At 43.2% G+C, this 14,405-nt stretch overlaps 1 protein-coding gene across 1 annotated transcript in view; it reads right to left on the bottom strand.

The window, feature by feature from the left end:
- Nucleotides 1-7,387: 7,387 nt before the first annotated feature.
- The window catches only part of cwc27 (CWC27 spliceosome associated cyclophilin), a 26,310-nt gene continuing 19,292 nt past the window's right edge, over nucleotides 7,388-14,405 (bottom strand). The window contains exon 11 of the mRNA XM_037692552.1: nucleotides 7,388-7,526. Coding sequence (XP_037548480.1) covers nucleotides 7,388-7,526 — 139 coding nt within the window. The remainder of the gene's footprint in view (nucleotides 7,527-14,405) is intronic.

The raw sequence follows: 14,405 nt of genomic DNA, 5'->3' as shown, positions 1-14,405 counted from the left end.
AATCAATCAACCTTTATTTATACAGGTAAATCCCATTGAGCCTCGAGGACTCATTTACAAGAGAGACCTGATTTCAACAAAGAAAGATGACAACAATGGACAACAGCAACAACAATAAGCAATTATAAAAACTCATACTACAGTTTTTTTTTTTTTTTTTTAACAAATAGGATGGCTAAAAGGAAAAAGGTAACAAAACCAAAAAAACAGCTAGATTCCAAGACAAATGTATAAAACTAAAAACAGGAACATGTCAGCATTGGACCCTGCCAGGAGTCCAACAGATTCTTAAAGCCACTTAGAGAATGGCAGTTAATCCATTCCAGTTCTATTCATAGAATACAACATACTCTTAGAACTCCCATGTTACGTCCACCAGGTTTGTTTGGTGGGGTAACATTAAAGGAGACCACACAAGGATTTCTTTCTTGAAGTAAAAATAATAATTTATTAAATTATACTAAAGAAATAAACCCTGAAAAGGAATACCTGAAATGAGAAAACAAAAATCAGATTAATCAAAACCCATGAATAACCTACAATATGTAAAAGCCAAACAAACCTAACAAACCAAGCCAACCATAAGATACAAACCAAACCAAGTGGAGATCTCAGGAGGGAGAGGGAGAGCACACTTCTGCTGCACACATAGCAGCTTTAAATCAGTAGCAGCAATCAGGCCAACTAGCACCACCTGCAAAAGGCCTGTCTCCAAAACCCTGCAATAAAAAAGGACAGAGACCAATGGGGCCATAACACCTCCCCCTTTAAACAGAGGACTCAAACTGGGACCTCTGTACCTATTAAGCCGGTCACTCTGGTCCATTAGTGGCACGAGACACTGCATCAGCCAGCACATTTTCAGTGCCTTGAATGTGCAGGATCACTAGACTGTAAGGTTGCAGAAATAAGGCCGACTGCATCAACCGGTGATTTGGACTCTGCAAAGAGTGCAAAAAGGTTAAGGAGCTGTGATCTGAATATGCCACAACAGGAAAAACACCCCTTCCCACATACACATTAAAATGTTACAGTGCCCAAATAAGAGCCAAGGCCTCTTTTTCAATGGTTGAATAATTAAGTTGATGTTGATTAAACTTCTTCGAAAAGAAACTAACAGGATGGTTAACAACTTCCTCAGCTGTCTGCAACAAAACGGCTACAGCACCCACTTGACTTGCGTCAACTTGTACCTGGAATGGCCGATCCAGCATTGGCGCAGACGAAATTGTTGCAGTGCTCAACAGGAGTTTGACATTTTCAAATGCCTTCTGAAAAGCTGAGGACCACCTTAACTGGACTTGAACCTTTAAGAGGTATGTCAATGGAGCCACCACAGTAGAACAATTTTCACAAAAGTTCTTGTAGTAACCCACCATCCCCAAAAACCTCAACAACTCCTTTTTTGAGATACGGTGAGAAGTTCAGTTATCCAGGAGAGACTCGGAGTAGAACCACTGCTCCGCCACATCGAGAGGAGCCAGTTGAGGTGGGTCGGGCATCTGGTAAAGATGCCCCCATGGCGCCTTCCTAAAGAGGTGCTTCAGGCATGTCCAACTGGGAGGAGACCCAGGGGAAGACCCAGGACACGATGGAGAGACCATGCCTCTCGGTTGGCCTGGGAACGCCTTGGAGTCCTCCCTGACCAGCTGGAAGAGATGGCTGTGGAAAGAGATGTCTGGGCCTCCCTGCTGAAGCTGCTGCCCCCGTGACCCGACTTCGGAACAAGCGGAAGATAATGGATGGATGGACCTTCGTACAGATAGCATGTAGTAGTTCCATTTATCACTGTTGTATTCAGCTGCTTATGAGGTCAGCCGTCAGCCTTTATCCATCTCTTACATTCTTCCAGACAACGTTTAGGTTTTGGAAAGGGAATAAATTGAATTCATCCTCTAAACACTCAGGGTAAAACCGTCTGAATTACATGATCTCCACTGACATCGTTAAACAATGTTTTCTGATGATTTTTCACCAAATCCCTATGTGTAAGAGTATCACTGCCTGCAGCTCCTCGTCCAAGATGGCCGCTAATTACCATCAACCTGATGAGGATCATCCACTACATAAGGCTGCAGTCCAGTGTTACTCTTCGCTGGAGCATTGACCATCTAATGGTAGTGTTGTCTCCAGCCTGTAAATTGTTACTAAGTAATTCTACTTATCAGTCTCTTCTTGTCTCCAGTGTTCCTGCCTCCTCAGTCCTGGTTCCCATGGTCCTGTCCTGATTCTCCTCATGCCTCGTCCTGGTTCTTCCAGCGCCTCGTCCTGGTTCTCCTCGTGTCTTGCCTTGGTTCCCCTCGTGCATATATATATATATATATATATATATATATATATATATATATATATATATGGCATTCCCACCGATGTGTTTTCTGACCGTGGTCCTCAGTTTGTCTCGCAGGTATGGCGCTGTTTTTGTAAATCCCTAGGGGCTTCCACCAGTCTCACCTCGGGCTACAACCCCCAGTCCAATGGCCAGGCTGAATGCTGCAACCAGGAGCTGGAAATCACCCTCCGCTGCATTGCCGAAAAGAACCCCTCAGCCTGGAGCCAACACCAGGTGTGGGTGGAATACGCACATAATGCCCACAGATATGTCCCTGTTTGAAGCCTCCCTAGGTTACATGCCCCCCCTTTTCCCCAGCCTGGAGACAGACTGCATGGTCCCATCAGTCCAGCATCATTTCAGACACTGTAGACGGATCTGGCGTCAAACCAGGGCAGCTCTACTTCGTATTACGGCCCAGACCAAGAGGCTCGCCGACTGCCACCGCTCTACAGCACCCACATACCAAGTGGGACAAAGAGTATGGTTGTCCACCCGAGACATCACTCTGAAAATTGTCCCCCGTAAGATGGCACCTCGATTCATCAGCCCCATCTCCATCTCCAAGATCATTAGCCTCACCGCAGTAAGACTCCATCTCCCTAACTCTTTGAAAATTCACCCCACGTTTTATGTTTCTCAGAGCAAACCTTTTGCCGAGAGCCCCGTGTGTCCTCCCTCTGACCTCCCTCCACCACCCCGTCTAATCGACGATCGCCCTGTGTTCACGGTGAGAACCATTCTTGATGTGCGACACAGGGGTAGAGGTTTCCAGTACCTCATCAATTGGGAGGGGTACGGTCCTAAGGAGAAGCCTTGGATCCCCAGATCTTTCATTTTGGACCCCAGCCTTATCACCTCCTTTTTTAGGAACCACCTAGAGAAGCGCCTCAGGTCGCCTGGGGGGCGATTCTTGAGGGGGAGTTGCTGTAAGAGTATCACTGCCTGCAGCTCCTTGTCCAAGATGGCCGCTAATTACCACCAGCTGTCAGCCATCAACCTGATGATGATCATCCACTACACAAGGCTGCAGTCCAGAGTTACTCTTCGCTGGAGCACTGACCATCTAATGGTAGTGTTGTCTCCGGCCTGTAAATTGTTACTAAGTAATCCTACTTACCAGTCTCTTTTTGTCTCCAGTGTTCCAGCCTCCTCGGTCCTGGTTCTCCTGGTCCTGTCCTGATTTTCCTCATGCCTCGTCCTGGTTCTCCTCGTGCCTCATTCTGGTTCTCCCAGCGCCTCGTCCTGGTTCTCCTCGTGCCTTGCCTTGGTTCCCCTCGTGCCTTGCTACCACCAGTTGCCAGCCTTCCTCGCCCAGTTGGATCCTTGGCCTTGTCCCCCTCTGGAGCTCTTCTAAGGATTTGGAGTGGACCCAAAGGAGATCTTCAAATCTGTAAGAAAATGAACATTATCACATTAATATTGCCAGATCACTTGCCAACCTCCTCTGTCCATCTCCCTCCTCTTCCAGGAGCTGCATAGAAGCTACTGTTCATATTTCACTGTAAATAATAAACAGTCACTTTTGTACTTGCCTGTGACTGTCTCGTTCCAGGTCTCATACCACTCTGGGTTCCTCAAGTCATAACACTATGACCACAAAATGTTTGTAATGCAAAACCCCGACAATGTTGTCGGAGGAAAAGGGGGTGCAGCTCCAGCAGGTAAGGGGTGTTTCACTTCAGGACAAATTGTGATCGCTGACTGGTCAGTTGCTGACAAGCCTACTGGACTGATTGACAGATGGTGTCATGTCAGTTGGCCAGAACCCTTGAATCAAGATCAGCTGTCGTAAGGAACGCTTGAATTACAACAACCCTAAAACCCTGTGATGCATTACTATTAAATATAGACAGGTTAAGCAGATCCAAAGTTGGGATATTATTAAAGGGAAGAACCTCATGAAGATGTGGTTTGACAATCACAGCAGCATTTGGTTGATATGTTACAAGTTTTATTTGTTGCCTTGTGTCCAGGTGTGACAAGAGAGAGACAAGAATTCAGTAAGGCCATCAAACACAAAGAAAGAAGTAACTGATAGATAACAGTTGGAGAGAAAGATGTGTGTTTATCATACTGTATAGGAAATTGTCCTCTAAGGACAGTTTAGAGTTACCAATAAGCCTAACATGCATGTTTTTGGGGAAACTGGAATACCCGTAGAAAACCCATGTATGCATGGAGAGAACATGCAAACTCCATCCAGAACGGACCCCGGCCGGGATTTGATTCAGCAACCTTCTCACTGAGAGGCAACAGCTTTACCAGCAGAGCTACTGTGTCACCTTGGTAAGTCTCTAAATGCTACAAATTCTGTTCAGAGCCAAGCGTGATCAATTACCTGGAACAAATTCAAAGTATGTTTCTTTGGCAGGAAGGAAGTTACAATTTAAGCGATTTTTGGACACTGAAAGTTGTGAATGTGTGCACTTTGAGGAAGAGCTTTTGTGATTCTGTGTATGGAGTTGAAGTAATGTCCAAGCATAAACATGTTTAAAAGAAAGTACAAAGAAATTATTTTCAAGAAACAAAGATATTCTAGAATTGCGTCGCTTGGGGTGGCTACATGAGGGAGTAGCTCTGTTACATTCATTCTGCGATATTGCTTTTGTAAACATTAATTCCTTTTTTTCTGGAAGGAAATCACTTTTTTCGGATGATTATTTCCTTTGGTATCTGATGCCGTGCAGCTGAAAGAATTTTTAATTAAACTTTTTTACTTTTGGACATTTGTTATAATGCGTAACCATAGCAACAAGGTGGGGCTTTTTTTTTTTTTTTTTTAATAACCGGGAGCGGCTGATTAATATCTCAAAGATCATATAAAACCTCAACTACAACCACAAATCTCAAATGAGTTGAAACGGATGCCCTGTGGATGCATTCCCATCTACCTGCCAGCTGTGCTTGAGTGCCTGACCATTGAGACACTGGAACTAGCAGGAAACACGGCTCATGACAGCAGAAGGACCGGGATCAACCCCCAAAAAGTGGAGCCGGCTGTCCGCAGCAACGAGGAGCTCAGCAGGCTGCTGGGAGGAGTGGCCATCACTCTGGGAGGAGTTCTGCCCAGCATTTGGGCGGTCCTTCATTTAGGGGGAACAGAGAGGCCAGCCGAGTTCGGGTGGAGGGATCGGACAGCATCTGTAGCCAGTTTCTTCAGATCCGATGTGGGACGGACCTTTACAAGAGATACTTCCTGCCTACAGCCATCAGTATCTATAAAATCTTTTAATGAAATGAGGATAATGAGTCACAAGAACATTTAATTTCCCTTTGGGATTAATAAAGTATTTTTGAATTGAATTGAATATGTAAAAAACATGGCAGCACGGTGGCGCAACTGGTAGAGCTGCTGCCTCTCAGCGAGCAGGTCCCTGGTTCAAACCCCAGTCCAGGGGCCTTTCTGGGTGGAGTTTGCATGTTCTCTCCGTGCATGCGTGGGTTTTCTCCGGGTGCTGCGGTTTCCTCCCACAGACCAAAAACATGCATGTTAGGCTGATTGGTAACTCTAAATTGTCCCTAGGTGTGTGAGAGAGTGAATGGTTGTTTGTCTCATTTGTCTCTAGGTGTCCCTGTGATGGACTTGCGACCCGTCCAGGGTTTACCCCGTCCCTCGCACAGTGATTGCTGGACATGGGCACCGGAAACTCCCGTGACCCAAAATGGAAGAAGCGGGTAAAAGATAATGGATGGATGTAAAAAACATGATGATAGCCTGGCTTTAGAAACAGTAGCTACCTGACTATTATAAATATGTATTTTATTGTCACAGATGGTTGTACCAATAAGGAATTAGATAAGTAATACATGATAACTAATGGTGAAGGAGTTGGGTTAAACACTGACAAGTATTAACTTCTTCCCACTGCTTTTGGACGTGTTACACAAAAAGTGGAGTGAAGCTTGTGCACTTTTTGATTTAATGTAGGGTTTTATTTTACTTTTGTGTTCCTTCTTTGCTTAAAATGATTGTATGAAGTTAACATGTTTGAAAAATAGTAAACCAAACAACAAAAAACAAACAAGTGATTACTCTGTGAGAGTTTCATTAAAACTCAACATGTGATTAATATTTTTGTTAATGCTACAAACAAATGCAAAAGCATTTATTTATTGTTTGTCTTTTCGTGGCAGACAGTCACCCCCACCCCCCCCCCAACACACACACACAAAAAAAAACTAAATATCTTGAATAAATCAAATAACTAGTGAAGAAGGGCTCTCTTCAGTGCTTCAAAACATTAAATCATTGTTTGTGAGACAAAAACAATGTTTGAGCAACAAAATCCATCATGGTCTCCTATAAATTTTGGTGTAGTAATCCCACAGTTTGGCTCATCCCAGAAGAAGCAAGCTGTGTTTGGTTGCAAAACAACATAAATGCATGCACGCACACACGCATGCATGCACACAACTTGAGGGAGACCTCTGTCCCTATGTAGTTTTAGTCATTTCAAAACTATGTTTGAGAATCAGCAAAACCATCTGAAGATTGACAGCAGTGTGACAGCCTGCAGTGCGGTAGAGTCCATGGAGAGTTGGGGTCAGATGTTTACAGCACTGAAACTGGTCAAAAATGTGAACTAACAAATTCACTAAAGTCCTGAAGTACAGTCAATAATTTTAACCATGTAATTTAAAAGATTTGTAACACAAAAATGTAGACCCTTGCAAGGGGGGAATAAACTTCTGCAACTAATTGACTAAATCAGAGGGTTGTCTGTCCCAATGTGCAGAAAGTAGCAAGGGCCTATTCCATAGGTACACTGTGAAGAACAGTTGGAGTGGTGAAAAACTGCTTCTTATAACTTTTAAAAAATCATCGATAACATGCATGTTTAGTTGTATTGAAGGGCTAATATATTTATGGTTTATTGGCCAACACTAGTAATCGTTTATGAATTAATGTAAGTTAAATTTAGTTTTAATTGACAGTCATTTCTATGTTGGCAAAGGTTAAAAAGCTGTAGAAGCAATCTTAAATTAGTTGATGAGTTTTAGACATACATCCATTTATTAGTACCAGGCATTAATGTGATCATCCCTTTGCCTTTAGCGGTGGGCAGTAATAAATGCTGCGCACATACCCTCCTTAACTTCCTCTGCAGCAGGCTTGGAACTTTCTTCTTTCCTTTGCTTTATGGCCTGAAGTTCCTTCTTCAGCTGCCGGACCTCCTTCCTTAGTTCATCACTGTAAGCACAGGACAATTTAGGAACTTTGCCTCAACATAATGTATCTATTTGCAACAGTTTCTACATTTGCAACAGATGACACAGAAAGGGTTCCTTTGATTTTTTTTTTTTTTTTTAACAGTAGATGATCAAATTATGCCCTGTGATGGACTTGCGACCCGTCCAGGGTGTACCCCGCCCCTCGCACAGTGATTGCTGGACATGGGCACCAGCGACCCCCGTGACCCAAAATGGAATAAGCGGGTAAAGAAAATGGATGGATGGATGGATGGATGATCAAATTATTGTTAATTTTTATTTTTTTAATTCAGAGTCAGAGTTTCTTTATTTTCCATTCGCACCACATGTGGTATGGTGGAACAAAAGTGTGTACACAAGGTTCCAGTTAGATCCAACAATAAAATGTAAATAAAAAACAATAATAAGATCTAAGATATGAACTAAGAAAAACATGAACTAAAAATATGCTAAGCAGTAGTAGTACAAAAACAATACGCCGAACAGCAGCACGAACATGAGTCTGTGTGAGCAGAGGAGCACGAATGAACACAGCAACATGAAACAGATCAGCAGCAACATGAAACAGATCAGCAGCAACATGATGTGATTTTTCATAAATTCACTGCTTTGTGTAACCAAACTAACAGTATGTTGAGAGTTCCTTGTGCTCACAGACAGACATTAAGTGTTGAGACAAAAAAGCAATGTTTATAACAAATTAGCTCCTGAAGCATTAATAAAACAAATAATTACTGGAAAGAAGCTTGAGTTGAAGTGAATTTATTGAAGGAGTGGTTAAATAACTGCTCATCCCTCCAGGCATCTATACAATTTACAATGGTTGTTCAGCTTGACATAATACATGTAAAAAGAATATAACAAAATAACATTTATTAAATTTATAAAATTTTGTAAATTTATGGCACAGCATTGTTATTGCTGACTGCAAATAATTCAAGTGAGTTGCTATGATTTCATGTGCTTCAGACTTGTAGGTGTTTTTTGAAAAAATGTGGATTTTTATTAGTGTGATTATAACACTTAAGAAACTTAAAACACTACATTTACAAACAAAAGAGGGCTCCGTTTTGATGCCAAGGATTTATCAATAAGGTGAAATCAAAAATACATTCTGTGAAGACGATTTTAACTGGCTGTGGCATAACATATTAACTTTTGTACAAAGATGGGATAAAAATTTGACCCAGGAATTTTCATTTAGAAATCTGATCTTGGAACATTTAAATTTTGACCTGAGCTATTGTAGTTTAGACTGGAAAATCAACTTTATTACCCTAAAACTTGATTTAAAAGTGAAGAATAACTTTAAAGACCTAATTGATTGATTGATTGAGGAATGTTTTACTCATGTTTACGATTTGTATCATATGCACCTCCAAAATTTGGAGGAACATAGAGTGACCTATAAGAGTGGAGGAAGGAGTACGCAGGTCAACTACATTCTGTGTAGAAGAGGAAACCTGAGGGAGATTGGAGACTGTAAGTTTGTGGCAGGGGAGAGTGTGTGTCCAGACAGCATTGGATAGTTGTGTGTAGAACGACTGTTGTTGTGAAGAAGAGAAAAAGAGTAAAATAAGAAAAGAAGATGAAATGGTGGAAGCTGAGGAAGGAAGAGGAGGGATAGGAGCTCAGAGGGGAGCAGTTAGTTTTCAGGTGGTAAAAAAAGAGATTTCAAATGACTAGGCTTCTACAGCAGAGACAAGTAGGAAGGTACTTGATGTGTCATATGGACAGAGAAAAAAAAGGAAACCTGGTGATGGAATAGTGAAGTTCAGGAAACTATTCTAAGAAAGAGGTTAGAAGAAAAAAATGACAGTGAAAGGACTGAAGAGAGGAGACAAGAATATAAGGAGATGCAATGTAAAGCAAACAGGGAAGCAACAAAGGCAAAGCAGAGGGTGAATGATAAGTTGTATGGGAGGCTGGACATTAAAGAAGGCGAGAAGGACCTGTACTGATTGGCAAGACAGAGGGATCAGGCTGGAAAGCATAGCAAGCATGTTAGGCTTGTTAAAGATAGAAATGGTATGTTCTAACAAGTGAAGAGAGCATGAAGAGAAGAATGAGGAGTACTTTGCAGAGCTAATGAATGAAGAGAATGAAAGAAAAAGAAGAGTAGAGGTCATAGAAACTGTGGACCAGAAAGTGGGAAAGATTAGTGAGGGTGACGTTTGCAAAGCTCTGAAAAGAATGAAGAAAGGGAAGGCAGTAGGACCTGATGACATACCAGTGAAGGTTTGGAAATGTCTTGGAGAAATGGCAGTGAGGTTTTTGACTCAAATACTCAGAGTCAGTCAGAGTCAGAGTTTCTTTATTGTCATTCGCACCTCATGTGGTACATGTGGTGGAGCGAAATTATGTACACGGGGTCCCAGTTACATCCAACAATAAAATGTCTAATAAAAACAGTAATAACATCTAAGATATGAACTAAGAAAAACATCAACTAAATATACACTAAGCACTCATAACATAAAACATTGAACATCAGCACAAACATGAACATGAGTCTGTGAGCAGATGTGCATGCATTAACACATCAACATTGAAACAGATCAGCAGCAACATGATATGGTTTTTCACAGTGATTATTCTAGTTAGATATTCATGAGTCTAACAGCCTCAGGGTAGAAGCTGTTCCTCAGTCTAGTGGTTCTACACTTAATGCTCCTTAACCTCCTTCCTGAGGGGAGTGGGGTAAAAAGTGTGTGTGCTGGGTGGGTGGGGTCCTTCATGATGCAGGTGGCCCTCTTCCTGCATCTGGAGGTGTAGATGTCTGTGATGGTGGGGAGACTGATTCCGACAGATTTCTGTGCAGCCTTCACCACTCTCTGCAAAGCTTTTCTTTCTGCAGCTGTGCAGCCTCCATGCCACACATTGATGCTCGAGCACAGGATGCTCTCCACTGCACACCTGTAGAAGGAGGTGAGGACTGAGCTTCCCAGACCAGCTCGCCTCAGCCGTCTGAGGAAGTAGAGTCTCTGATGAGCTTTCTTGATCAGGCTGGTGGTGTTGTTGCTCCAGCTGAGGTTGTCATTCATGTGTACACCCAAGTACTTGTAGCTGGAGACCACTTCCACCGCAGATCCTCTTATGTTCAGGGGGGTGTAGGTGTTTTTGTTCCTTCTGAAGTCCACAATCATCTCCTTTGTCTTCTTCACATTGATGTGAAGGTTATTCTCTCTGCACCAGCTCTCCAGGTGTTCCACCTCTTGCCTGTAGCTGGACTCATCATTGTTTGTGATGCATCCCACCACCGCTGTATCATCTGCAAACGTTACAATGTGACAGCCTGGATGGGTAGCTGCACAATCATATGTGAGCAGAGTAAACAGAAGGGGGCTCAACACACATCCCTGAGGAGAGCCAGTGCTGAGGGTTATGGTGGAGGAGGAGAGGTTGTGGATCCTCACTAACTGTGGTCTGTTTGTTAAAAAGTCTAGTACCCAGTTGCAGATGGAGGGGCTTAGTCCTAGTGTGGATAGTTTGTCCATCAGGGTTTGGGGGATCATGGTGTTGAAGGCGGATGTGAAGTCCACAAAGAGCATACAGACGTAAGAGTCTTTCTGCTCCAGGTGGTTGAGTGCAGTGTGGACCACAGAGGAGATGGCATCCTCTGTTGATCGGTTCTCACGGTATGCGTACTGATGAGGGTCCTCGTTGATGTTTGTTTTGATGTGAGTCATGACCAGTTTTTCGAAGCATTTAGTGACTATCGGGGTGAGGGCCACTGGCCGATAGTCATTCAGACCAGTCACTGTAGAGCTTTTTGGGACTGGGATGATGGTGGCAGTCTTCAGGCAGGTGGGAACTGTCTCCAGGGTAAGTGAGGTGTTAAAGATGTCTGCCAGCACCTCACAGAGCTGATCAGCACATTCCTTCAACACTTTTCCGGGGATGTTGTCTGGGCCAGTTGCTTTGTGCGGATTAATCCTCCTGAAGGTACTCCTTACTTCTGCTGAGGTCACGCTGAGATGCTCTTCATCCGGTGGCGAGGTGAGTCTGGTGCTGGGTGGTCTGTTCGGGTCTTCAAAGCGTGCATAGAACTTGTTGAGGGCATCAGGCAGAGATGGGTCTTTGGGGCATTGTTCACTCCTTCCTTTATAATCTGTTATGCACTTAATGCCCCTCCACATGCTCCGAGGGTCTTGTGAGATGAATTGACCCTCGATCCTCTGAACATATGTGGCCTTGGCCCTCTTAATACCAGCAACCAGCTCTTTTCTTGTCCTACTCAGCTCCTCTGAGTTTCCAGACCTGAAGGCAGTGTTCCTGGCTTCCAGCAGGGTACGCACCTCTGCATTCAGCCAAGGTTTTCTGTTTGGGTAGCTTTTAACATTTCTGATAGTGGAGACGGTGTCAGTACATGTACTAATGTAACCCAGTACTGAGGATGTGTATTGGTCAAGATCAAGCGAACCTCCATTTTCAGCAGCTTCTCTGAAAACCTGCCAGTCTGTTCGGTCAAAACAATCTCTCAGTATGGGGCCACTGTCCTGGCTCCAACATTTAACTTTCTTTTGTACCGGTCTGGAGCGTCTCAGCGGGGGCATGTAAGCAGGAGCCAGGAAGATTAAGAGCTTTGAGGATGAGAAAATGTCTGAGGAATGGAGGAGAAGTGTGTTGGTACCCATTTTTTCTGGATAACTAAAAACCCGATCACCTATGTGGACCAGCATGAACCTCAGGACAGCTAAATAGCTGATCACCTTTGTGGACCAGCCTGGACATCAAGACAAGTAAAAACTTGATCCCCACTTTAGACCAGTCAGGACCTCTGGATGACTAAAGACCCGATCACTAGAGATGCACCGATCTGATACCAATATCGGTATCGGGTCAGATATCAGAAAAATGTCTGGATCGGGTATCTGTGACAATGTGACCGATCCATGACTGGGCAGATTTATTCACTCTAATTCTATGCTTTGTGTTCTGAGTGACGTCATAATTGTACTGACTGAACAAATTTAAGTTGTGTTGTTTTTACACATTTGGCCAAGCTTGTGAATCTCTTGGTGTGTTTAGTGTGCTGTTCTGGTGCAGAGTTTTCAAAAAATTTGTAATTCAGTACATTCATGTCAGCACTTGGTTTGTAAGCTCAATCATCCAGGTAGACAACAACAAAAATGGCTAAATCATATCATCAGGACCTGTTTCAGAAATGGGTCTAGATGACATGATTTAGCCATTTTTGTTAATTCAACACTGTTTTTCTGTATTGGATCGGCTGATGCTAAAACTCAGATATTGATATCGGAAGTGACAAAAGTGGATCGGTGCATCCCTACCGATCACATCTGTGTATCAGCCTGAGCCCATGTACAAAGAAAAACCTGAGAATCACTGTGGAACAGCCTGCACCTATGGACAACAAATACTTGATCACCTCTGTGGACTAGTCTGAAACTTTGGACAACAGAAGACCCAATTAGACCCGTTCCAAGACTCTGGAATGAGTTACCTCTGTTTGTCAGACAGGCCCCCTCCCTCTCGGTTTTCAAGTCCCGTTTAAAAACTCACTACTATTCAGTAGCTTTCAACACCAGATGATCTGTGTTTTGATCCTGTATGCTCCACACTGGTTTGTCGTCATTATCTGCATCGTTTTTATGTCTATATTCTGATTTACCTCATTTTGTATTTTGCTTTGTGTGTTACCTGTTGTTTTGTCTGTACAGCACTTTGATTGGCTTTGTAGCTGTTTTAAGAGCTTTATAAATAAAGTGGTATGGTATGGTATGGTATGGTATGGTATGGTATGGTATGGTATGGTAATTATCTCTCTGGAACAGCATGCCCTTAAGGTCAACTTTATGTCTGATCACCTCTATTAAATTCAATTCAGTTTATTTATGTAGCGCCATATCACAACAAAGTTGCCTCAGGGCACTTTACAGGAACATTCACATACATAAAAGCCAATTAGTAAAGTTCTCTATCTAAGGAATTCAGCAGACAAGTTGAATCTTGGCTTCGTTGCGGTCTCCCATCCTGAGCAAGCACAGTGGCAATAGTGTTCTGTGAACGAACATGGACCTCTGGAAAGCTAAAGACTCGATCACCTCTGTAGATCAGTTTGGACCTCTGAACAACTAAAAACTAGATCATCTTGGTGGACCAGCCTGTACCTCAGGACAATTTAAAACCTCATCAAATATTTAGTTGTCCAGAGGTCCTGGCAGGTTCAAAGACCCAATCACCTCTGTTGACCAGGCTGGACCTCAGAAAAACTAAAGATCTGATCTCCATTGTAGAACAGCCTGGACATTGGAACAACTAAAGACCAGACCACCCCTTTGGACCAGCCTGGACTTCAAGACAACTAAAGACCTTATAACCTATGTGGACCAGACTAAATCAAAGGACAACTAAAGATCTGATCACCTCTGTGGACCACCCTAAACCTCATGACAACAAAAAATATGATCACCTCTGCAGATCAGCATGGACCTCTGGAGACTTAAAAACAAGATCACCTCTGTGGAAAAGCCAGGGCCTTGAGACAACCTATGACCAGATCATCTCTGTGAACCAGCCTGGACCTAAGGACAAATAAAGATCTGATCACCTCTGTGAACAGCTTTGAACTCAGGACAACTAAAGACCTGAACCCCGCCTGGGCATCAGGACAACTAATGACCCAAATGCCTCTGTATAACAGCCTGGACCTCTGGACAACTAAAGACCTGATCACATCTGTAGAGCAGCCTGGACTTCATACGAACTAAAGAACACGATCATCTCTGTGAACAAGCCTGGATTTCAGTACAACTAAAAACCAGATCACCATTGTGGACCAGCCTGTACCTCAGGACAGCTAAAGACATGATGACCTCTGTGGACCAGCCTGGTC

The sequence above is a fragment of the Nematolebias whitei genome, chromosome 18 (assembly GCF_014905685.2).
Source record: "Nematolebias whitei isolate Nwh7 chromosome 18, NemWhi1, whole genome shotgun sequence".
Classification (NCBI taxonomy): Eukaryota; Metazoa; Chordata; class Actinopteri; order Cyprinodontiformes; family Rivulidae; genus Nematolebias; species Nematolebias whitei.
Note: the sequence above shows the minus strand (reverse complement) of the source record. Positions and strands in the feature narration are given on the sequence as shown.